The sequence below is a fragment of the Apis cerana genome, linkage group LG13, assembly GCF_029169275.1.
Source record: "Apis cerana isolate GH-2021 linkage group LG13, AcerK_1.0, whole genome shotgun sequence".
Taxonomy (NCBI): Eukaryota; Metazoa; Arthropoda; class Insecta; order Hymenoptera; family Apidae; genus Apis; species Apis cerana.
The window spans coordinates 5,409,878-5,433,009 of NC_083864.1; the positions used below are offsets into that span (position 1 = coordinate 5,409,878).

General features: G+C 30.2%; 3 protein-coding genes and 1 long non-coding RNA gene across 13 annotated transcripts; 2 read left to right on the forward strand and 2 right to left on the reverse strand.

Annotated features, from left to right (window-relative positions):
- Window positions 1-6,856, reverse strand: LOC108000204 (secretory carrier-associated membrane protein 5B). Of its 5 annotated transcripts, XR_001766475.3 has the most exons (10): window positions 6,608-6,806; window positions 5,940-6,203; window positions 5,785-5,848; window positions 5,564-5,692; window positions 5,304-5,460; window positions 5,135-5,236; window positions 4,930-5,056; window positions 4,631-4,830; window positions 2,080-2,205; window positions 1,791-2,007 (listed from the first exon to the last, which is right to left on the reverse strand). XR_001766475.3 is itself a non-coding variant. In XM_017060432.3 (9 exons), exons 1-8 carry the CDS (start codon window positions 6,662-6,664, stop codon window positions 4,666-4,668), a joined length of 1,065 nt encoding a protein of 354 aa, XP_016915921.1. In that variant the 5' UTR covers window positions 6,665-6,806; the 3' UTR covers window positions 1-109; window positions 4,631-4,665. The 5 variants fall into 5 exon arrangements, 4 of the variants coding, with proteins under 4 accessions (XP_016915921.1, XP_061939760.1, XP_016915920.1 ...); XM_017060432.3 differs by lacking the exons at window positions 1,791-2,007; window positions 2,080-2,205 and adding an exon at window positions 1-109; XM_062083776.1 differs by having other exon boundaries at window positions 1,791-2,205; window positions 6,608-6,810.
- LOC108000166 (DNA helicase MCM9-like) lies at window positions 108-7,812 on the forward strand. 4 transcript variants are annotated; one of them, XM_062083763.1, is made up of 12 exons: window positions 108-472; window positions 541-682; window positions 781-942; window positions 1,014-1,139; window positions 1,229-1,335; window positions 1,404-1,617; window positions 1,708-1,783; window positions 1,858-2,015; window positions 2,091-2,470; window positions 2,548-2,757; window positions 2,822-2,976; window positions 7,351-7,812. In XM_062083763.1, the coding sequence occupies exons 1-12, from the start codon at window positions 378-380 to the stop codon at window positions 7,359-7,361; spliced, it is 1,836 nt and encodes a 611-aa protein (XP_061939747.1). In that variant the 5' UTR covers window positions 108-377; the 3' UTR covers window positions 7,362-7,812. The 4 variants fall into 4 exon arrangements, with proteins under 4 accessions (XP_061939747.1, XP_061939746.1, XP_061939744.1 ...); XM_062083762.1 differs by having other exon boundaries at window positions 2,804-2,976; window positions 7,351-7,642; XM_062083760.1 differs by lacking the exon at window positions 7,351-7,812 and adding an exon at window positions 3,120-4,346 and having other exon boundaries at window positions 2,804-2,976.
- A 6,856-nt stretch (window positions 7,813-14,668) lies between these two features.
- Window positions 14,669-15,894, reverse strand: LOC108000216 (uncharacterized). The gene is made up of 2 exons (XR_001766476.3): window positions 14,881-15,894; window positions 14,669-14,813 (listed from the first exon to the last, which is right to left on the reverse strand). It is a non-coding gene; the product is annotated as an uncharacterized LOC108000216 (long non-coding RNA).
- Window positions 15,895-16,050: 156 nt separating this feature from the next.
- LOC108000215 (protein tyrosine phosphatase domain-containing protein 1-like) lies at window positions 16,051-22,938 on the forward strand. 3 transcript variants are annotated; one of them, XM_017060450.3, is made up of 10 exons: window positions 16,051-16,314; window positions 16,527-16,745; window positions 17,184-17,380; window positions 17,865-17,987; window positions 20,587-20,876; window positions 20,974-21,181; window positions 21,277-21,402; window positions 21,500-21,723; window positions 21,802-22,135; window positions 22,644-22,938. In XM_017060450.3, exons 2-10 carry the CDS (start codon window positions 16,528-16,530, stop codon window positions 22,832-22,834), a joined length of 1,911 nt encoding a protein of 636 aa, XP_016915939.2. In that variant the 5' UTR covers window positions 16,051-16,314; window position 16,527; the 3' UTR covers window positions 22,835-22,938. The 3 variants fall into 3 exon arrangements, with proteins under 3 accessions (XP_016915939.2, XP_061939799.1, XP_061939798.1); XM_062083814.1 differs by having other exon boundaries at window positions 16,107-16,318; XM_062083815.1 differs by lacking the exon at window positions 17,865-17,987 and having other exon boundaries at window positions 16,102-16,314.
- Window positions 22,939-23,132: the final 194 nt, after the last annotated feature.

Genomic DNA, 23,132 nt, shown 5'->3' on the forward strand with positions numbered 1-23,132 from the left:
TTTTTACATATTTTTTATTTACTTATAGTTTTATTTAACACAAACATTTATTTATATCTAAATGTATTATGTTGTAAGGTCCCTCAGTGATTCCATTTTGATGTTTTATCTGGAAAAAAATATAATTGATTAAATAAAATGTAATTAGTATTATTTTAGTATCTTGATATAAATTAATAAATAATTATAAATGTCGTACGATAACTATGATTATCATGGTCGAACAGTAGCCATTAAAAACTAAATGAAAACATGTGTCGAGTGGGGGAGCACGTGACTTTGACAGTTTAGGCGGGAAGTCAGTAGCACGTGCGACAGCGTGAATAGTGGATGTACCTATAACCTCAATTCTTGCGCTCCGCAAATAAGCACTTAAAATGTTGAAAGAGTATCTATTGAAAAACCATCAAATAGAATTGGAAGAAGTTTTGGATAATATTGATATCAATTGTTATTATTCGATTTATGTTAAGTGAGTATTTTTCATTTCCATTTTTTTCGTTTAATACGAAATATTGTACGAAGAATTTTGTTTTACAGTTTCGTATCATTGTTCGAGGATGATGCCGACGTTGCACAAAAAATTTTGCAATATCCTAGATATTATTTACCATTGTGCGACGAAGCAGCGATAAAAGCTCAGGAAGAAATAGCAAAACCGAAACAAATTGTTAAAAAGAAGGTGATACCGAGATCTCGTTTTGTTATTAAAATTTATAGTATTTTTATACTATTTTATAGTATTTTTGTAATTGGGTTTCTAAAATATACTTGAGATAGGTACGTATTAGAGTTACTGCTGTGCCAGTTACATTAGATCAAGGGCAAATTGGACAGCTTGTTTCAACGAGTGGCATTATTGTTAGGATCTCTCAACCAAAAGTATTAAAATCTGTTCAGAGACATTATTGTAGAAAATGCAAACATATTACTTTGGCTAAAGTTAGTTGAACACGTTACAAACATTTTGTAATTTATATTTAGCAGATAATTTATACGATATCTATTTTTAGTATGAATGGGAGAGACAAAATTTTGCAGATATTACAGATTGTGAAGAGTGTCATGCTACAAAACTTAAAGTTTTAACTGATTTTGATTTGGAAGATTCTTCAGATTGCCAGGAAATAGGAATACAAGTATATTGTCAATTTAATTCGATATTTATTTTTCACTTGTTAATACCTCATTAATTTTTCAGTATTTTTTCTTTTTTTTTTTTTTTTAGGAAAAGTGTAAAATAGATACAAACAAATCCTTGACTGAGGAACTTAGGATTATTCTATTGGATGATTTAGTTGATAAATGTAGACCAGGAGATCATGTTGAGATTAGGTATTAATAATTATCTCCTTTATATAAACTATCTTTTCTAATTATAATCTTGTGTGATATATCTTTAGTGGTATTGTGATAAGAATTTGGGATCCTTTAGAAGTTGGTGAACGTTTAGAAGCGACAACCATGATGTTAGGCAATAGCATTACAGTACGACGTAAAATATCCGACATGTCTTCTTCTCAAGAAATGAGAGATGTTTTTAGAAATTATTGGGAAAAATATAGCGATAATCCTTTACTTGGTAGAGACAATATTCTTGCATCTCTTTGCCCAAAGGTATAGATTTATTGTACATAATTATAAAAGAAAATACCGACATAAGTTAATAATAAAAAATGCAATGATTTATATACAAATTATTTTAAGCTTTATGGAATGTATACTGCAAAATTAGCATTGGCTGTCGTTTTAGCCGGTGGCGTACCAAAATGTAACGAAAGTGGTAATTATTCCCTTTATTATCATTCTTTTTATTCTTTATATAAAATACAATTATATCATTATAAATAAAAAAAGGAACACGTGTGCGCGGAGAACCTCATCTTCTTTTGGTCGGCGATCCTGGAACTGGTAAATCCCAATTGCTTCGTGCAGCATCTCGTTTGGCTATAAGATCGGTTCTTACGACCGGTGTAGGATCGACTGCAGCTGGACTCACTGCAACCGCTGTTAGAGTAAATAGACTCATACTATCTTCTGTCCTTAATGATTAATATCTATATAATTTTCTTCATATACATGCACGTTAGGACTCAGAAGGATGGCATCTAGAAGCTGGGGCCCTTGTATTAGCAGATGGAGGCGTCTGTTGCGTGGATGAATTCACAACCATGAGCTCACAGGACAGAACATCCGTTCACGAGGCTATGGAACAACAAACAATATCAATCGCCAAGGCTGGATTAGTTAGCACGTTAAACTCGAGGTGTTCAGTGGTTGCAGCTATTAATCCATCCGGTGGCCAATTTACCGATGATGAAGAATGGGAAACAAATTTAGGGGATCCTCTTTTATCTCGTTTCGATTTAATCCTGCTTTTAAAGGACAATAGGAATTCAGAGTGGGATAGGCTGACTTCGGAACATATTTTAAAGGCTGCTTACGAGACTAAAGAGAACAATGCTCAGACGTAATAAAAATCAACAATCGGTTATTGATAATTCGTAACATTTTAAATTGCTCAATTGAAATAATTTTTAATTTTAGAGACTCGAAAAATCATATGGAACTTTTAAAAAGCGAAAGCTTGTGGAAAGAGGATACTTTGCGAGAATATTTAGCATATGTGCATTCCCTGCAACCAAAATTAACGAAGGAAGCGGAAATGATACTTCGAGCGACATATCTTTATCACAGATGTCATCCAAATAGGAGAGAAGAGAGAACAACAGTTCGACTTTTGGACAGTCTTATTCGGTAAAAAAAAATACAAAATATATAAAGATATTTTTAAAATATTTAGCATAGAAATTTTCTTTAGATTAGCCGAAGGACACGCTAGATTGATGTACAGATCGGATATAGAAATCATGGATGTTATATTTGTGGCAAAATTAATTGGAACTGGATCTACATCCGAGATTAATCTTGGTTGTTCATTTCCAGTAGATCCGATTGCAACATATAAATCTGAAGGTACGTTTTATATTATTTTGTCGTTCTTTGTTTTTGTAATTAAGTAAAATTTTATTAAAGTTAAAGTTAAAGTTAAAAAAAAAAAAAAAAAATAATATTTAATCTCGGATAAAGATCAATGGATAATAATTTTGAAATTTTAGGTAAAATACTATTGAGGACTATTGGTTTAGAGAATTTGGAAAATTTGTTATAAATATTTCAATTTCTGAAGAAGTTTCTTATTCTAATTATTGGAGCGAAAGATTTTTTTTTTTTTTTTTTTTTGAGTAAATTAAATTTTTATTTGTCACTTTTATCTTTGCTGCTTACATAAGTACAAATGTATCAGCGAATATTTATAAAATTTAAACAACATTTCTGTCTTATTTTTCATTTTTTATACAAAACGAAGTAATCTATTATTCATTGCTATATAATAAAGATTGTGTAATAATCATTGCAATCAATTTAAACATCGTCATATATGTAAAAATATATTTATAGGGCAGAATCTGTTTTATTGAAGTCTCAATAAATAACAAAGATCCTTCGACCTCTCTTTTTCCTATATTCCCGAACATTTTACTTGATATAAAGTTTCCAGTTCATTGAGACATTCAGATACACCCAATAAAGTAACAGCAACGATATAACCCAATTTTCGTACTCTATAAATAATTTATCGATAATTAATAAATAATTAAACATACGTAAAGTAATCTGTTTTGTTTTCTTTGCAAAATATTCCTTATGTGTATGTATATATATATATACATGTATATATATACATGTATGTGTATGTATATATATATATATATATATATATGTATATATATTTATATGTATATATAGTTTAAACTTTACAAAGTGATAGAATATTTTAAGGACCTAAGTAACAAGTATTTAATAAAGAAAGGCCATATATTACACGTTGTAAGGAATGTATAGGACGTTATTAAGATAGGCAAAAAAATGCCCGATTTGCATACAATTAATAATTAAATTAACATTTTATAAAATAATAAAAAATTAAACTCGTGGACACAATATTTCTACGTGTTATTAAGTTATTTTGATTTTTAACAAAACCGAATATTTTCCGTTTATATAAAGCCATACATGATTACAACATCATGAATAAGGATGCCACTAAAATATAAAAGCTAGCAAATATATTGATGTATAATATAGAAGCAATAATATAAGAATTAGTGATATGATTATTGATAGTTTGTTTCTCTATTATGTGGTAAATTATTTTGTGATTCATTTTTAATTAATACAAACGAAAAATGATGTACACGCTGTATGTTAGATAATACAAAGACACATACGTACACAATACTGTGTGTTAATCAGATTTAAAATACTGTTACAAGAAAAGGAAATAGATAACAATAAATCGTTAAACATCTGTTAGAAGTAAATTCGTGAATAATAAATTTGTTGAAAAATGATAATAATTTTTTCTCATAAAAATCACGAATACAACTTTAAATGCACCAAGAGAAAAAGTCACTTCTATGCGTGAGTAGAATACTATAATTTTTTTCAATGTAAGAATAGAATTTTCTATGGAACATTATAATTTCGAGTTCCATTATGCACATTAGATGCACTGAAACTAACATGATCTATCAGCGATTTACTGAGCGGTAAAACGTCAGAATACCTGAAGAATAAATCCTGGATTGTGATGGAATCACTTTAATAGCGTGGTTGATTAGCAGCGTTAGCCATTTGGGCGCGTACAGCATTGGCAGCAACATTACTTGCTGCATTTTGTACATGTTCATTGCGTAAGAAAGTCGTCGCGAATTCTTGTTGTGCTTTCGAAACGCTTGCATCCGACGAGCGATATATGCGATGAATCTATAACACACATATATGTATATATATATATATGTATATTTTGATTGCTCATTATTTATAAAAATTATTTTTAAAAATTACAAAAATTTTACATTATACCTTGGTTAATAATAACAGATCACCGAACGCAGCAAGAACAAAACAAAGGGCAATGAGGAGTAATAAAAACCCAACAAATATTCCTTTAGCTGTGTTATCAAACATCGTGAAAGCAACTATAATGCCGCTGTAATTACAGAAAAGTAAAAGAATTAAAATATGATTGTATATATATAAATTTATGTTTCAAAAAATAAAATATTACCAAGTTCCTGAGCCAGGAATGCCTATAGCTTGAATTGCTGTGACAATTAATTGAAAGAAGAAGACAAAGAAAAATACCATGAAGTTAAAAGAGCTATCATTTCTAAAAGAAAAAAAATTATTTAATAATTACACAAATTTTGAAATATTGATGTTTAGTCAATACATACTTGAAAGCTTTGTATGCTGGTCTAAACCAGCATAAAAATGAGAATGGTGTAAATAATATCAGATATAATATTCCAAGACCAAATGTTGAAAATCCTCCATTACATAAAAGTAAGATGAATCCACCGATAATATTAAGTATTAAAACACAACCATGAACTGCAATTTAAAATGAATATGGGAAATTATATTATATAGTTACAATGAAACTATATTTTAGTAACTATATGCATTAAAATTAATTAAAATACATTCAACTTACACATCCATAAACGATATAGCTGTCTGACTATCTTTTGAAAGTCTGTATGAATTTCTACATCAATATCTTGATAGAAGCAAGGTTGAAAGCAGCACTTATCAGGTAAAGGAGGCCAGTTGTTTCTTTTTGCTACAATAATTAAGTATTTTTAATTGTTATTTAATAATATATATATATCATAAAGTAATATTATATATCTATTCTTTGTTTATTATACTTACGATAATATGGTGTGTTCCTCATATCTTCCTCTGTTCTTGTTTTCCATTCTGACTCTGATCTTTGCTAAAATATAATAATTGTTAAAAAAGAATATAATAGAGCATAAAATCCAATACAAAATATTATGAAATATGTTATATATATATATATTTACATCTGAAGTTGGGGATATTGTGCTGCCAAGTGCTGTATTCACTGTTTGTTGTGGAGTACGGGCATAGTTAGTTGCTGGAGGTTCTTGGTTCGAAGGCTGAAGTGTAGCTGGTTGCTGTGTTGCTCCAAGACCTCCATAGATTGGAGGATTTGAAGCACCTCTGACTTGTGCTGTCCCTTGTGAACCTTGTTCTGCAAAAGGATTATAATCTTCTAATCCTCTATTAGCTGGAGTAGAAGATACAGCCCTTCTTATTGCAGGATCCTAATTAAAAAAAAAATCATTTCTATTATATTATAATCAATCTCACAAACAAAATTAGATATGCTATATTTAAAGAATATATATTTATAGAAGACATCTATATATAGAGAAAAAGAAACAAGAAATTCCTTTATTGACATATCTCTTTCAATGTAAAATATAAAAATCTTAAAAATCATTCTTAATATAAATAAAAACACATATATCAAAAAAACTCACACAAAATTTACAAATATTAAGGAATTAACATATTGATTTCAAGACATAATGAAAATCTTATAATTATCGAAAAAAATAATAATAATGATTAAATTATACACGTCTATTTCCATTTGCAATTTTACATGCAATATTGAACAAGATACAATGTATTCTTTGGATCTAGCCGCTATATAAATACTTACCGAAAATGGATCATTGATATTCGGTTCCCCAAAAGGATTTTCATCAAAGCCAGACATATTAGCAGCCGTTCACTGAACCACACTCCAACGTATCGTTGAAAATAATCAAGACTTTAACGTACTCAAAATAATCTTATCTAAACTTGTCTATACTTCATGATCCATTGCGCTGCAGTTACCTACGGTATTGCCGGCATCTGAGTCATATAGCTTCTTACACATAAACTAGCTGCTGCCACGTCTAATCCGAACATATTATGTACAGTTCACATGTTCAAACTTAAGTTTATATCAAGTTTTAAATCAAGAATAAAATCCAATAAAAATTATAGACAAACATTTATTCAAACATTTTCCTTAAGCTATTAGATACATATTTTGACATTTTTTTTTTATAATAAAAATAATCAAGAAATATAATTCATATTCTCATTACAAGATAAGATTCGAAATAAAAGAAAATTTTAGCGATTTCGGTAAAAGATATTACATTAATCATATAATATATATTGTAGAATTAATAAATAACATTATTGCGAGACAACAGTTGCGTGTTCCAAGTCTTGGAACTTTAATGAAACATGAGGATTGATTTATAACATGAACATATAAAGCTATTTTGAAACAAAAGTTTTTAATTTTTAATGATGTCCCAAGATTTCTCATTTTTTACAGATACATTATAAACCGGGAATTTTAAAGTGTAATTCAGAAATAATTTGTAATCATTTTTTTGATTGCAGGTCTTATCTAGAAAACGGTCTTAAAATTTCGGCCAGATAGATCACCCCATCTCTCCCAACAAAAATGTTCGGCAACGCGAAACGGACATGACCATTAACGAATTCCTTGATTAATTTCCCAAAAAGACAAAAATTACCAATCAGAGATGCTGTCACGACACAATTGAACAGAACAAACAACGCGAGAACAGAACAAATTCAACCACTGCAAGAATAAGATAAAGCGTCAACATTATCCTCAACCAGACTCATTCATCAACAGCCCTACGACAACGTTTAAACCGAAATTTTTTCAACATATATAATGTAATGCGATATACATTGTAAAATTATATAATGTAATATTAATATAATTACAATATAATTATATAATATGTAATATTATAGTTTTATAAATATGTAATAAAATTATATGTATTAATTATATGTAAATTAACATTCAATAAATATATATTGTACACGTATTTTCTATTTTTTTCATTTGTCCCTTTATTTCCCCTTTCCTAATAAAATATCTCTATAAATTATCTTAAAAAAGACTTTCATTTAAAAGGTAAGTATAATACAGCTAGTATTAAATTTAATAGTAACTATTAAGTAAAATGATAAAAAAAATGTTTTTTTCGGAAATGTAACATCTACAAAAAGGTAAGTATAAAAAAGGTAAGTATAAAAGGTAAGTACAGAACTCGAAAAAATTAAAATATCAGTAATTCTGGAAAATAACGTCAAATTCTTAAAAATATATTATATTATTAAAAATTCCGGGCTTTGAAATTAAAATTTCGGTTTGTTTACAAACATTGGTTTGTTTATTTACATTTTCAATGTTTATTTACATTCTGGATTTGTTTATTTACATTCTGCAATGTTTATTTCGGTTTGTTTACAAACATTGGTTTGTTTATTTACATTTTCAATGTTTATTTACATTCTGGGTTTGTTTATTTACATTCTGCAATGTTTATTTACAAAAATTTTCGAAAATTTAAAGAATTCTGGGCCTCGGAGTTAAATTTTCGCTTTGTTTACAAACATTGGTTTGTTTATTTACATTTTCAATGTTTATTTACATTCTGGGTTTGTTTATTTACATTCTGCAATGTTTATTTACAAAAATTTTTCGAAAATTTAAAGAATTCTGGGCCTGGGTGTTGAAATTTCGGTTTGTTTACAAACATTGGTTTGTTTATTTACATTTTCAATGTTTATTTACATTCTGGGTTTGTTTATTTACATTCTGCAATGTTTATTTCGGTTTGTTTACAAACATTGGTTTGTTTATTTACATTTTCAATGTTTATTTACATTCTGGGTTTGTTTATTTACATTCTGCAATGTTTATTTACAAAAATTTTCGAAAATTTGAAGAATTCTGGGCCTGAGAGTTGAAATTTCGGTTTGTTTACAAACATTGGTTTGTTTATTTACATTTTCAATGTTTATTTACATTCTGGGTTTGTTTATTTACATTCTGCAATGTTTATTTACAAAAATTTTCGAAAATTTGAAGAATTCTGGGCCTGAGAGTTGAAATTTCGGTTTGTTTACAAACATTGGTTTGTTTATTTACATTTTCAATGTTTATTTACATTCTGGGTTTGTTTATTTACATTTTGCAATGTTTATTTCGGTTTGTTTACAAACATTGGTTTGTTTATTTACATTTTCAATGTTTATTTACATTCTGGGTTTGTTTATTTACATTCTGCAATGTTTATTTACAAAAATTTTCGAAAACTTAAAGAATTCTGGGCCTGGGAGTTAAATTTTCGCTTTGTTTACAAACATTGGTTTGTTTATTTACATTTTCAATGTTTATTTACATTCTGGGTTTGTTTATTTACATTCTGCAATGTTTATTTCGGTTTGTTTACAAACATTGGTTTGTTTATTTACATTTTCAATGTTTATTTATATTCGGGGTTTGTTTATTTACATTCTGCAATGTTTATTTACAAAAATTTTCGAAAATTTGAAGAATTCTGGACCTGGGAGGAGGTGGCACGAGAAATTTTGCCAGAATTTTAATTTTTGCCAATTTTTCGAATTTGTATTAGGAGAAAATAAATCGGAAGGAGGTGGCACGAGAAATTTTGCCAGAATTTTAATTTTTGCCAATTTTTCGATTTTGTATTAGGAGAAAATAAGTCGGAAGGAGGTGGCACGAGAAATTTTGCCAGAATTTTAATTTTTGCCAATTTTTCGACTTTGTATTAGGAGAATATAAGTCGGAAGGAGGTGGCACCAGAAATTTTGCCAGAATTTTAATTTTTGCCAATTTTTCGACTTTGTATTAGGAGAAAATAAGTCGGAAGGAGGTGGCACGAGAAATTTTGCCAGAATTTTAATTTTTGCCAATTTTTCGACTTTGTATTAGGAGAAAATAAGTCGGAAGGAGGTGGCACGAGAAATTTTGCCAGAATTTTAATTTTTGCCAATTTTTCGACTTTGTATTAGGAGAAAATAAGTCGGAAGGAGGTGGCACGAGAAATTTTGCCAGAATTTTAATTTTTGCCAATTTTTCGACTTTGTATTAGGAGAATATAAGTCGGAAGGAGGTGGCACGAGAAATTTTGCCAGAATTTTAATTTTTGCCAATTTTTCGACTTTGTATTAGGAGAATATAAGTCGGAAGGAGGTGGCACGAGAAATTTTGCCAGAATTTTAATTTTTGCCAATTTTTCGATTTTGTATTAGGGAAAATAAGTCGGAAGGAGATGGCACGAGAAATTTTGCCAGAATTTTAATTTTTGCCAATTTTTCGACTTTGTATTAGGAGAATATAAGTCGGAAGGAGGTGGCACCAGAAATTTTGCCAGAATTATAATTTTTGCCAATTTTTCGACTTTGTATTAGGAGAAAATAAGTCGGAAGGAGGTGGCACGAGAAATTTTGCCAGAATTTTAATTTTTGCCAATTTTTCGACTTTGTATTAGGAGAATATAAGTCGGAAAGAGGTGGCACGAAAAATTTTACCAGAATTTTAATTTTTGCCAATTTTTCGACTTTGTATTAGGAGAATATAAGTCGGAAGGAGGTGGCACGATAAATTTTGCGAGAATTTTAATTTTTGCCAATTTTTCGACTTTGTATTAGGAGAAAATAAGTCGGAAGGAGGTGGCACGAGAAATTTTGCCAGAATTTTAATTTTTGCCAATTTTTCGACTTTGTATTAGGAGAATATAAGTCGGAAGGAGGTGGCACGAGAAATTTTGCCAGAATTTTAATTTTTGCCAATTTTTCGACTTTGTATTAGGAGAATATAAGTCGGAAGGAGGTGGCACTAGAAATTTTGCCAGAATTTTAATTTTTGCCAATTTTTCGACTTTGTATTAGGAGAAAATAAGTCGGAAGGAGGTGGCACGAGAAATTTTGCCAGAATTTTAATTTTTGCCAATTTTTCGACTTTGTATTAGGAGAATATAAGTCGGAAGGAGGTGGCACGAGAAATTTTGCCAGAATTTTAATTTTTGCCAATTTTTCGACTTTGTATTAGGAGAATATAAGTCGGAAGGAGGTGGCACGAGAAATTTTGCCAGAATTTTAATTTTTGCCAATTTTTCGACTTTGTATTAGGAGAAAATAAGTCGGAAGGAGGTGGCACGAGAAATTTTGCCAGAATTTTAATTTTTGCCAATTTTTCGACTTTGTATTAGGAGAATATAAGTCGGAAGGAGGTGGCACGAGAAATTTTGCCAGAATTTTAATTTTTGCCAATTTTTCGACTTTGTATTAGGAGAATATAAGTCGGAAGGAGGTGGCACCAGAAATTTTGCGAGAATTTTAATTTTTGCCAATTTTTCGACTTTGTATTAGGAGAAAATAAGTCGGAAGGAGGTGGCACGAGAAATTTTGCCAGAATTTTAATTTTTGCCAATTTTTCGACTTTGTATTAGGAGAATATAAGTCGGAAGGAGGTGGCACGAGAAATTTTGCCAGAATTTTAATTTTTGCCAATTTTTCGACTTTGTATTAGGAGAATATAAGTCGGAAGGAGGTGGCACGATAAATTTTGCCAGAATTTTAATTTTTGCCAATTTTTCGACTTTGTATTAGGAGAAAATAAGTCGGAAGGAGGTGGCACGAGAAATTTTGCCAGAATTTTAATTTTTGCCAATTTTTCGACTTTGTATTAGGAGAATATAAGTCGGAAGGAGGTGGCACGAGAAATTTTGCCAGAATTTTAATTTTTGCCAATTTTTCGACTTTGTATTAGGAGAATATAAGTCGGAAGGAGGTGGCACGAGAAATTTTGCCAGAATTTTAATTTTTGCCAATTTTTCGACTTTGTATTAGGAGAAAATAAGTCGGAAGGAGGTGGCACGAGAAATTTTGCCAGAATTTTAATTTTTGCCAATTTTTCGACTTTGTATTAGGAGAATATAAGTCGGAAGGAGGTGGCACGAGAAATTTTGCCAGAATTTTAATTTTTGCCAATTTTTCGACTTTGTATTAGGAGAAAATAAGTCGGAAGGAGGTGGCACGATAAATTTTGCGAGAATTTTAATTTTTGCCAATTTTTCGACTTTGTATTAGGAGAAAATAAGTCGGAAGGAAGTGGCACGAGAAATTTTGCCAGAATTTTAATTTTTGCCAATTTTTCGACTTTGTATTAGGAGAATATAAGTCGGAAGGAGGTGGCACGAGAAATTTTGCCAGAATTTTAATTTTTGCCAATTTTTCGACTTTGTATTAGGAGAATATAAGTCGGAAGGAGGTGGCACGATAAATTTTGCCAGAATTTTAATTTTTGCCAATTTTTCGACTTTGTATTAGGAGAAAATAAGTCGGAAGGAGGTGGCACGAGAAATTTTGCCAGAATTTTAATTTTTGCCAATTTTTCGACTTTGTATTAGGAGAAAATAAGTCGGAAGGAGGTGGCACGAGAAATTTTGCGAGAATTTTAATTTTTGCCAATTTTTCGACTTTGTATTAGGAGAAAATAAGTCGGAAGGAGGTGGCACGAGAAATTTTGCCAGAATTTTAATTTTTGCCAATTTTTCGACTTTGTATTAGGAGAATATAAGTCGGAAAGAGGTGGCACGAGAAATTTTGCCAGAATTTTAATTTTTGCCAATTTTTCGACTTTGTATTAGGAGAAAATAAGTCGGAAGGAGGTGGCACGAGAAATTTTGCCAGAATTTTAATTTTTGCCAATTTTTCGACTTTGTATTAGGAGAAAATAAGTCGGAAGGAGGTGGCACGAGAAATTTTGCCAGAATTTTAATTTTTGCCAATTTTTCGACTTTGTATTAGGAGAATATAAGTCGGAAGGAGGTGGCACGAGAAATTTTGCCAGAATTTTAATTTTTGCCAATTTTTCGACTTTGTATTAGGAGAAAATAAGTCGGAAAGAGGTGGCACGAGAAATTTTGCCAGAATTTTAATTTTTGCCAATTTTTCGACTTTGTATTAGGAGAAAATAAGTCGGAAGGAGGTGGCACGATAAATTTTGCGAGAATTTTAATTTTTGCCAATTTTTCGACTTTGTATTAGGAGAAAATAAGTCGGAAGGAGGTGGCACGAGAAATTTTGCCAGAATTTTAATTTTTGCCAATTTTTCGACTTTGTATTAGGAGAATATAAGTCGGAAGGAGGTGGCACGAGAAATTTTGCCAGAATTTTAATTTTTGCCAATTTTTCGACTTTGTATTAGGAGAATATAAGTCGGAAGGAGGTGGCACGATAAATTTTGCCAGAATTTTAATTTTTGCCAATTTTTCGACTTTGTATTAGGAGAAAATAAGTCGGAAGGAGGTGGCACGAGAAATTTTGCCAGAATTTTAATTTTTGCCAATTTTTCGACTTTGTATTAGGAGAAAATAAGTCGGAAGGAGGTGGCACGATAAATTTTGCGAGAATTTTAATTTTTGCCAATTTTTCGACTTTGTATTAGGAGAAAATAAGTCGGAAGGAGGTGGCACGAGAAATTTTGCCAGAATTTTAATTTTTGCCAATTTTTCGACTTTGTATTAGGAGAATATAAGTCGGAAGGAGGTGGCACGATAAATTTTGCCAGAATTTTAATTTTTGCCAATTTTTCGACTTTGTATTAGGAGAAAATAAGTCGGAAGGAAGTGGCACGATAAATTTTGCCAGAATTTTAATCTTTGCCAATTTTTCGACTTTATATTAGGAGGAAATAAGTCGGAAGGAGGTGGCACGAGAAATTTTGCCAGAATTTTAATTTTTGCCAATTTTTCGACTTTGTATTAGGAGAAAATAAGTCGGAAGGAGGTGGCACGAGAAATTTTGCGAGAATTTTAATTTTTGCCAATTTTTCGACTTTGTATTAGGAGAAAATAAGTCGGAAGGAGGTGGCACGAGAAATTTTGCCAGAATTTTAATTTTTGCCAATTTTTCGACTTTGTATTAGGAGAAAATAAGTCGGAAGGAGGTCGTTCAAGAAATTTTTCACGAATTTCACATAAATGTATCATTATTAAAAATTCTGAGTTTCACAGTTAAAATTTTGGTTTAATTACAAACATTGGAGTGTTTATTTACATGCTGCAGTGTTTATTTTCAAAAATTTTCGCAGTTTTCAAAAACTGTTTAAAATACTTACCTATACTTACCTTCTTTTACTTACCTTTTTATAGCTAATATTATTTGTATTTTTTCAACAGTTTTCTTAATTCTAAAAATACTTACCACTACTTACCTCTTTTATATCATTATGATTATTTAGAATTTTTGTGAATTTTGTATTAGGAGAACATGAGTTGAAAGGAGGTCGTCCGAGAAATTTGCCAGAAATTTTAATTTTTGGCCAATTTTTCGATTTTGTATTAGGAAAACATGAGTTGAAAGGAGGTCGTCTGAGAAATTTGCCAGAAATTTTAATTTTTGGCCAATTTTTCGATTTTGTATTAGGAAAACATGAGTTGAAAGGAGGTCGTTCGAGAAATTTGCCAGAAATTTTAATTTTTGGCCAATTTTGCGATTTTGTATTAGGAGAACATGAGTTGAGAGGAGGTCATCCGAGAAATTTTAGCAGTTCTTGGAAATGACGTCATATTCTTGAAATTTCTAAAATTCTTGAAAAAACGAAAATTTCTGCTAATTTTTCGACTTTGTATTAGGAGAACATAAATTGATAGGAGATTGCTTGAGAAATTTTTTCAAGAATTTTATCAATTTCTGGAAATGACGTCATATTCTTGAAATTTGAAAATTTTATTAATTTTGGGAGTGAGGAAATAAATAAAAACTTCACTTTGTTTACAAAAAATAATGTGTTTATTTATGTTTTTAATATTACATTTACATTTTTGGTTTGTGTATTTACATTTTCAATATTTTTTATTTACAATTTTTAGAATTATTGAAACTCTTGAATGAATTTTGCCAATTTTTCGATTTAGGAGAGTATACAGAAGGTATACAGGAGGCTGACAAGAGGTATTTTTCCAATTTCGACAGTTGTTGGAAGTGATGTTAATAAATTCTTGAAATATCTGAAATTAAATAAAAATTTATTTTTATATTTATAAATAATTATCTTTATTTATTTTTTTTACTTACCTTTTTACTCTTAGTTTTTGAGACATCAAATGTTTTTCAACAGTTATGCACCACATATCATTTTTTTTTACTGCGATTGCAAATCTGCCAATAGTAATAATAATATAAATTATTCTTTGTTTTTATTTTTTATTTTCTAAAAATTATTCTCTAAAAGAATATTAAACCATATAAATTAAGAAATCAATACTTTAAAAAATAATTAAATATTTTCTAAATTATAAAAAAAATATAAAAAATATGGTATGACATGTACAAATTAAAAACTTATGTATAAGTACTTACTAAAAGAATATGTAATATTATTAATATTTATAATATTATAATAATAATAATATATTATAATATTATAATATTAATAATATAATAGTATAATATATATTAATAGTATATAATAGTATAATATTAATATTGTAATATTAAATATAATATATAAAATAAAACTATGATATATGTGTATAAATTTAAAAATCTAAATCTAAGTATATAATACATATATAACCAGTTAGACAAAAAAGATAAAGCTAATTAAAAATCCGCGGCGTTTCTTGGATCTATGAATATTATCAAGTAAATACAGAAAAGAATGTAGTTAAAAAATAGAATCAGTGCTGTCTCTGGTGCTATATCAATAATGTAAATAACAAATAAGAATACCTAATAGTGAGAGAAGGATAAAAATAGGATAAGAATTGACTGTCAGCGTCATCTTTTGAATATCAAAAAAATATCTTTATGAATTAAAGTAAGATAAAATATTTTTGATACTCAAAAGATATTGCCGACAGTCAATTATTATTCTATTTCTATTCTTTTTCATTATTTACTATTCTTGCCTATTAATTTTATTAGAGATATATGATTTTAGAATTTTTATTCTATATCTATTCCTCTCGCATTATTTTCTCATCTGTATTTACTCGACGATATTCATGGATTTAATAGATAACACAAAAAATATATATTTTATACATAAATTCATTTTCTTATATATTTTCTATTTGTTAGCTTATTTATTTTTAAATCTTAAATATACGCAAAAGATAATGTTGTATCTTAATTTCTATTTCATGGAAAATAAGATTAAAATAAAACGGGTTATTAAAAAAATATAATAATTAAAAGGGATGAAACAATAGTAGTTTTATATAATAATGACGCACGCGCAAACTGTTTGATAGAACAATAGATAAAGTTGCGTTATGGTAGCGAAGCTACCAGTCGCTATGCGCTTACCTTTATACGTGAAGTGTTTTTTTTCAATCCAATTATTATTCTGTGCCGTGCATTTTTACGTAGAGAAAATTGTTGAAAGGAAATTCTATTCGAATTGTCAAATGTATCTGAAAATAGATAGAGAAAAACTTAGAGTATAACTTTAATTTCTTTCACGGCAATGAAATGGACGGAAGGGACGTGATTGTTTTAAAATATGTAGGTGCATATTCCATTCGTTGAAAAATAGAAAAATTTTGACAGAGAGTGATTAAATAAATTGTAATAATATAAAGGAATTATATCTATTATTAAAAATAAATAAAATTTAATTACAATGTTTGTAATTATAACACTTTAAAGTTGAAATTTAAATCAAAGCTTTAAAAATATATGTATAAATTGTCGAGCTATTAAAAATTTACTTACAGAATGGATGTAAGCTCACTGGTACCAGCGGGTTTTCAAGGAAACCAAGTGGATCTGTGCGAGATCCAGGCTGGTTATAATAAATTTTCGGAAAACTTGCGAAAATTCACTCCACAAGCCATACAATGCGCGATCTTTTGCGGTGGTTCTAGATGCAAATATGAAAACTCGAAAGCCTGGCCTCCTGTGCACATGGCAATACAGAACATCTTTTCGCATTGGTAAGATTGGTAATAAAAGTTTATGAAAAGCTACAAATTTTATTTTTTTATAATCTTTCGCATCCTTCTCGAATAATAATATAAAAAACGACGTAGTTCCATTTATTTTCGTGTCTAATATTCAAATAAGATTTTGCAATTTTAATACGGTTCTATATTTATTCGTAAAAGAGATTGAATCGATTATTATCATGACGTGATAGACTTCCTACTGTGAACGAAATTAAACTCAATGTCACGTAACATGATATGTGGGTCGTAAAATAAATGGAAATGGTAATAATAAATTTCGTAGCATTGATTTTCTTCAAAATTGCTCGTAACGCCAAAATTAATAATCTGGTTAAGCAAAGTGATTAAAAATATTCGAGAGTTGATGTTCCTTTTATGTATATATAAAATAATTGGGAAAAGATGTAAGGATCGATAATTCTTCAGGGTGACAGACGAGGTTCTCGCGATGGCACGACCGAACACCGCACAGATAATAAAAAAAGATATAATTGCACAATTTCAAGGGTGGAGTATAAAAACTATAATAAACCTACAAACGCCGGGCGAGCATGCGAGCTGCGGTGGTCCTCTCGAAGAAAGCGGTTTTACTTATGATCCCAATGTCTTCATGAAACATGGCAGTAGGTATTAAAAAATAGTACGATTTAAGCGATATAGTACGAAAAAAGAGAAAAATATTTCATATAAATATATATACATACATTGGAAAATTATCACAATATGACTATAAAATAAATAAATTAAATTAGTTACTTACAATCTTGTGATTCTAACTATACACAAAATATTATAAAGAAATCTCGAAATAAAATTGATTAATGTGTAATATGAAAGTACAATACTATATTTAATCGCGAAATTAAGTTGCACGATGAAACGAAAGCTAAGATTGTTCTTGTCTAGCGAGTAAACTGTGTTCGTGGGAATTAGTTTCGATTCTGGTGAGCCAGATCGAAGGAGAACATGCAATGCAGCAAAATCGTGCAACTATGCGGAGTTTTGACACTCGAATATAATGATCGTTTTCCATTTCTTTTTTTTCTCCGATTAAAAAAAAAGAGTGAGAGAGAGAATAAAAATTAATCGCGATCTAATTCGTTCCAGTTTACTATTACAATTTCGCGTTGAAAGATTATGGGGACGCGACCATGAACAAGCTTCTGGATATGGTCAAGGTCGTGGCCTTCGCAGTGCAAGAGGGAAGAGTGGCAATTCACTGTCACGCTGGTAAATCAATTTTGATAAATGCACCTAACTAAATTTTTATTTTCGCACAATTATTTTTAATCAATAGTGATTTATTATAATCTAACTATAATCTCAAAAAATACGAATAAATATAAAAAAAAAAGATAATAGAATCAAATAGATTAATTTCAAAGATTTTTTTTTTTTCGTATTGTACAAGATAAAATAATTGTTCTATTGAAGATTATCAGAGCAACAAGCAGATACGTACGGTTCATCTTATCGCAATCGTCTAAGTGAACCTTTTAATTCAAGAAAGTATCTATCAAAGTTTTAAATATTTTTTCGCCTTTCGCGTATCTTTTATCAGTGATTTCCAATCTTGATGCATCTCTCTGAATGCATCGATCTAGAGATTATACGTCTAGAACACGTATCTAGATAGCGTGGTGGTTGTTTGGTGTATTACGTGCAATAACACGATACATCTGAATTTTTGCATTCATTACAATATTCCAATATTTCTTGAACAAAAGTTAACCACGAAATCTTGCATTTTTCGTGAATTGAATGAGAAACGAATAATTTGCAAATTATTTGATATCGTATTAAAATGATAAAAAAAGATATACTTCGAATTTTCAAAAGAATTTATTTGCAATTATTTAATTTTTATCAAAGTTCTACTTATTTATTTCACTATGGCTACAATAGACTCAACACTGTTACATATGCAAATACGAAGGGTAAACTGGCAGGTTATTCGGCTATTATAAAAGAGGGTCACGTTTTTACGTGAGAGTTGCACGAAAAACTTTTCTGTTGATAAAGTAAAAAAGAAAAGATAAAATATTCGAACTTTTTTTGAAATAAACAAAAGATATCCAACGATATACTTAACACTTTCTTTTCCTCGTGATTCCATGATTAATTGGATGGAAGCGTGTTTCTCTACCATAAACGTTCGTCAGTTTCAATTCTTTAGCAAAATTTATGGGCACGAATAATAGATAGGCGGTGATAAGAAATTGGGGCGTAACATTGAGGCTTCTAACATTTATCAATCCTATTTCACGATATATATATATATATATTTATATATATATATATATATATATATATATATATTTATATATCTCTCAACCCTGAAAGTTTTTCTAAAAATATTCTTCGAGGGACAAAATCGTATCGTCGAACGATTGTTTTAAAAGATTCGAAAATCTCAACGCGACTTGAAACTCGATCGATTCGTTTATTCGATAATAAAGAGCCTGCAAGCAATGAATATTTAATGATCATAAAAGTTACATTTTCTTCATATTCTTCATATTTTCTTCACAGATCTGACAATCGATCTACGAATATTCGCGAGACTTGTTATTATGCGCACGAAGTTATTTTGTTTCTGAATAATATACTCTCCCGTTCATAAATTAAGACATTGGAAAAATACGATCCATGCAATTATTGAAAAATAAAAAGAAACATTAACAATACAAGTTGTTAAATATAGAAAATTAATTAAATAACTTTGAATAATTAATTTTCCGATTATAAATTTAAGATTAATTAGATAGAGGATATAATCAGATACCAGATCTACTTTCAATGTATACAATTATTTTTAGAACGCGTGACAGGTAGAGAGGCAATAATACAAACATTAATATTGATTAAGATAGGAATCGAAAGATGGAAGTGATATAGAGAGGAAAAACATCATTTAAAATGTATAATTAATCGATTTCTATTGTATTACGATTACGTTAATTTATAGTCTTAGATAATAAATTCTTTAATTTCATAACATCGTAAAAATTTTAATACTTGATGAACGGAAGTTAATAACAAAGAAACACGTATAACCACCCAAATACAATTTTGCCATTGGAATGATTTTACTTTCGCGATTTCTTTTGTGCGTCAAACGTTTATCGAGATCAAATTCTTTGACCAACCAATTCCCCGATAGCGTTATCAAGCGACAATTTAATTGAATAGCCAAAATTCCGCGCGTACCTCGCGTGTGCATGACTCACCAACTTAATTACGCATCGTGGATACGCAGATTGGCCAGAAATGGACGTTCACGAACGAAACGAAAACGGCTTATGGTTATTATCGAGTGATTATTCGTCGGATACGTCATAACTCTTGTTAACCCCGGAAACACAGTTGGCTACGATTACAAGTTCCGCTTCCGATTCACGGTTAGAGCACGAGCAGGATAATTTATTTCCCGAATTAAGCGCGATCGATAGACACCCGAGACCTTATCTATCCTTCAAGCAATTAAATATTTCAAATGTGTACGGGACTCGAGATGTTGTATCATGTATACAAAGTAATTTCGGGGTAAATTTAAATTTTTGAACAAAATGTATAATGTAACGCGTTAAGAAAAGAAGAAACGAATGTAGAACAATAATAAAAATATATTATAAATGGACTATATTTATAAAAACTCGATTATTATCGTAGATTTGTTTCCACGGGGTAAAAAATTGATGTTGAATAACGATAGCGGTTGAAATAACATGGATCTGAGACAAGATCGCTACGCTACGTGGAAATTTGTCGACTAAACAATTAATCGTACAAAGATCAGACAAATTTATAGGACACGTATCTTTTTCAGGGTTGGGCAGAACCGGGGTACTGATCGCGTGCTACCTTATTTACAGTCTTCGTGTACGAGCGAACGACGCGATACGGTTCGTTCGCATGAAACGGCCATCCGCGATACAGACGCGTGGACAGATACTATGTATCCAAGATTTCGAGCACTTTGTGCTTCCACAGATGATAGTTTTCCCTTTGAACAGCACGATAGGGGATCGCAAGCCTTGCAGCCTGCAATCGTGTCTCAAAAAGCAGCACAACGTTCTCCACGGATACGAGCAACGTACATTCAAACATATTCCAAAGGTTTCTTTTTATTTTTCTTACAAGATGTAAACGTGTTCAATCGAGGGACGAGACGAAGTTCTCTGTTGTTAAATTTACGAAATTAACTATCCCTTAGATCGTGTTCGTGATTTGCGAACGGATTCTTCAACTGTGCGACTGTCAAGAAGATAATTCTCCCTGTGAGATCAAGTATACGATCTCCAGTAAGCCTTTTACGCAAAAATTTATATCTCACATTTTGGACAAGCTGAGGGACAGTAAAGGGAATATTAGACACTCTTACTCTTGGGCCGAGTCTCTGGCTGACTCTTGCGACTATTCCAGTAAGAAATCGAAAGAGAAACAAAATTTTTAATACGATTAATACGAAATCACAGAGGATTTAGAAATTTTCCATTTTATTCTTGATTTCGTCTAGGTTCTATGAAAGCGTGCGCGAGTGGTAGCCAAGCATCTTCTAGAGGCACCTCGGACGATATTGGTAGACTGAGTGATGTGTTCTGCACCTCTCCTGACACTCCATCTTGCGATTCGGTGTTCCCAGGTAGTCCAATCTGAAATAAAGTTATTTAATCAGTAAAAGATTCAAACTGAGAGACTGAGATTCAAAGTATCGTAAGGAATATATTTTTTTTTTATAGTATTAGATGATAGTTGCATGGATGATGTTCTTGGTGATGGAATTCACGGGCAAGATCTCCTAGACAATGATTGTTACAAGGAAATTCAGTCTCATATGAGTTTAAAAGCAGCTGCTCAAAATACAACTCTTGAAACTGTGACCACTGACGAAGCCATCAGAGTTTTGATCAGAGATAATGCCATTTTACCTGAAAAGACGAAGAAACGTATCCAAGATTATGAGGTAAAAAAAAAATAATTTTAATTTCTAAAAACTTAATATAGATCGAAGAAAAGATTGAATTATCACGTGGATTTTTAGATGGATCTAAATCATAGATCTACAGCTTGGCAGAGGCTCCAGATGGAAACTGACTTGGATATTCTCTCAGGATTATTATTCGAATGGTTGGAGACGTTAAAACATCCCCTATTGGACGTGGACAGTCTGAGTTACATCGTTGTCTGGAGTTCCAAGCCTGAGAGATGCTTGGAAAAATTGCCTAGTTGCAACAGATATTTATTGGAATATATTCTACGATTTATTATCCGTTTAAGACCGATGACGGCAGAAAATCAAAGTTCCATCACGAAAAGATTCATAGCCTCGCTAACGCAACAAACGATCTGGATCAAGAATGCCTTTTATCCTTCCAGTAAATATTATAAAGAAACATTTTCAACGTGTATTTTGCATCAAACAAGTGAAAACGTATATATATATATATTAGTTATATATATATTAACTTGTTCGTCTATATCTGTTCAACTTTGAGTTGAACATATGCCATTTACGAGCGAATGTAGGAGTTTGACAATATAGCAGATATTTATATTTATACTCGACTGATATGGTAAACTGAATAAGCAATCTCTACCGGTGATTGTTTCATATTTCATGAAGGCACGACCATTTCTGCGCACGTTTGACATAAGTATTCTTTCTTCACCAGTATAGCAACACGACTGATCGGCAGAAATATTGATTATGTCTGGCATGTCACACAATTCTATTTATATTATTAATAATTGCTGATGTACATGTGATGGAATAAAATACGAGAGACCTAGATATAAATATTATCTGACCCCTGCTTTCGTTTCGCGTTCACAAGATTTTTCATTATTATTAATGTAATTCGTATTAATTTCGTTTTATTACAGATAGAAATTTCCAAAAGCTACGACGAGGAACAGCGGCTAAATTGAACGAATTTTTTATTAGACTGATGAATTTGATAGAGGAAGTGAATACACAAGAAATGGAGAAACCGTCGTGGTCTTCGAAATGGGATTTGGTTTCCACTCAATTGAAAGAAATGGAAACAGAAGTGGAACACGAAATATCTAATTAGATAGTTTAAGATGATTGTAGAATAGCGTTATAATATTTATTTTTACAATGTTCAATGATTAATTGTACAAATTATTCGAATAAAGGAAAATATTTTAGTATTAACAAGTTTGTTTTTTTATTAAAAATAAAAGAAACACCTGAGTATATCCTATATCCTAAAATTATAAAAAGAAAGATAAAAATATAAATTCCTATTACAAATAATTATATATAAACGAACAAAAAAATATATTCGATGTTTTATCTTACTATGGTATAATATCGGTTGGAGATAAAAAAAATTTCCTCTTTCCCGA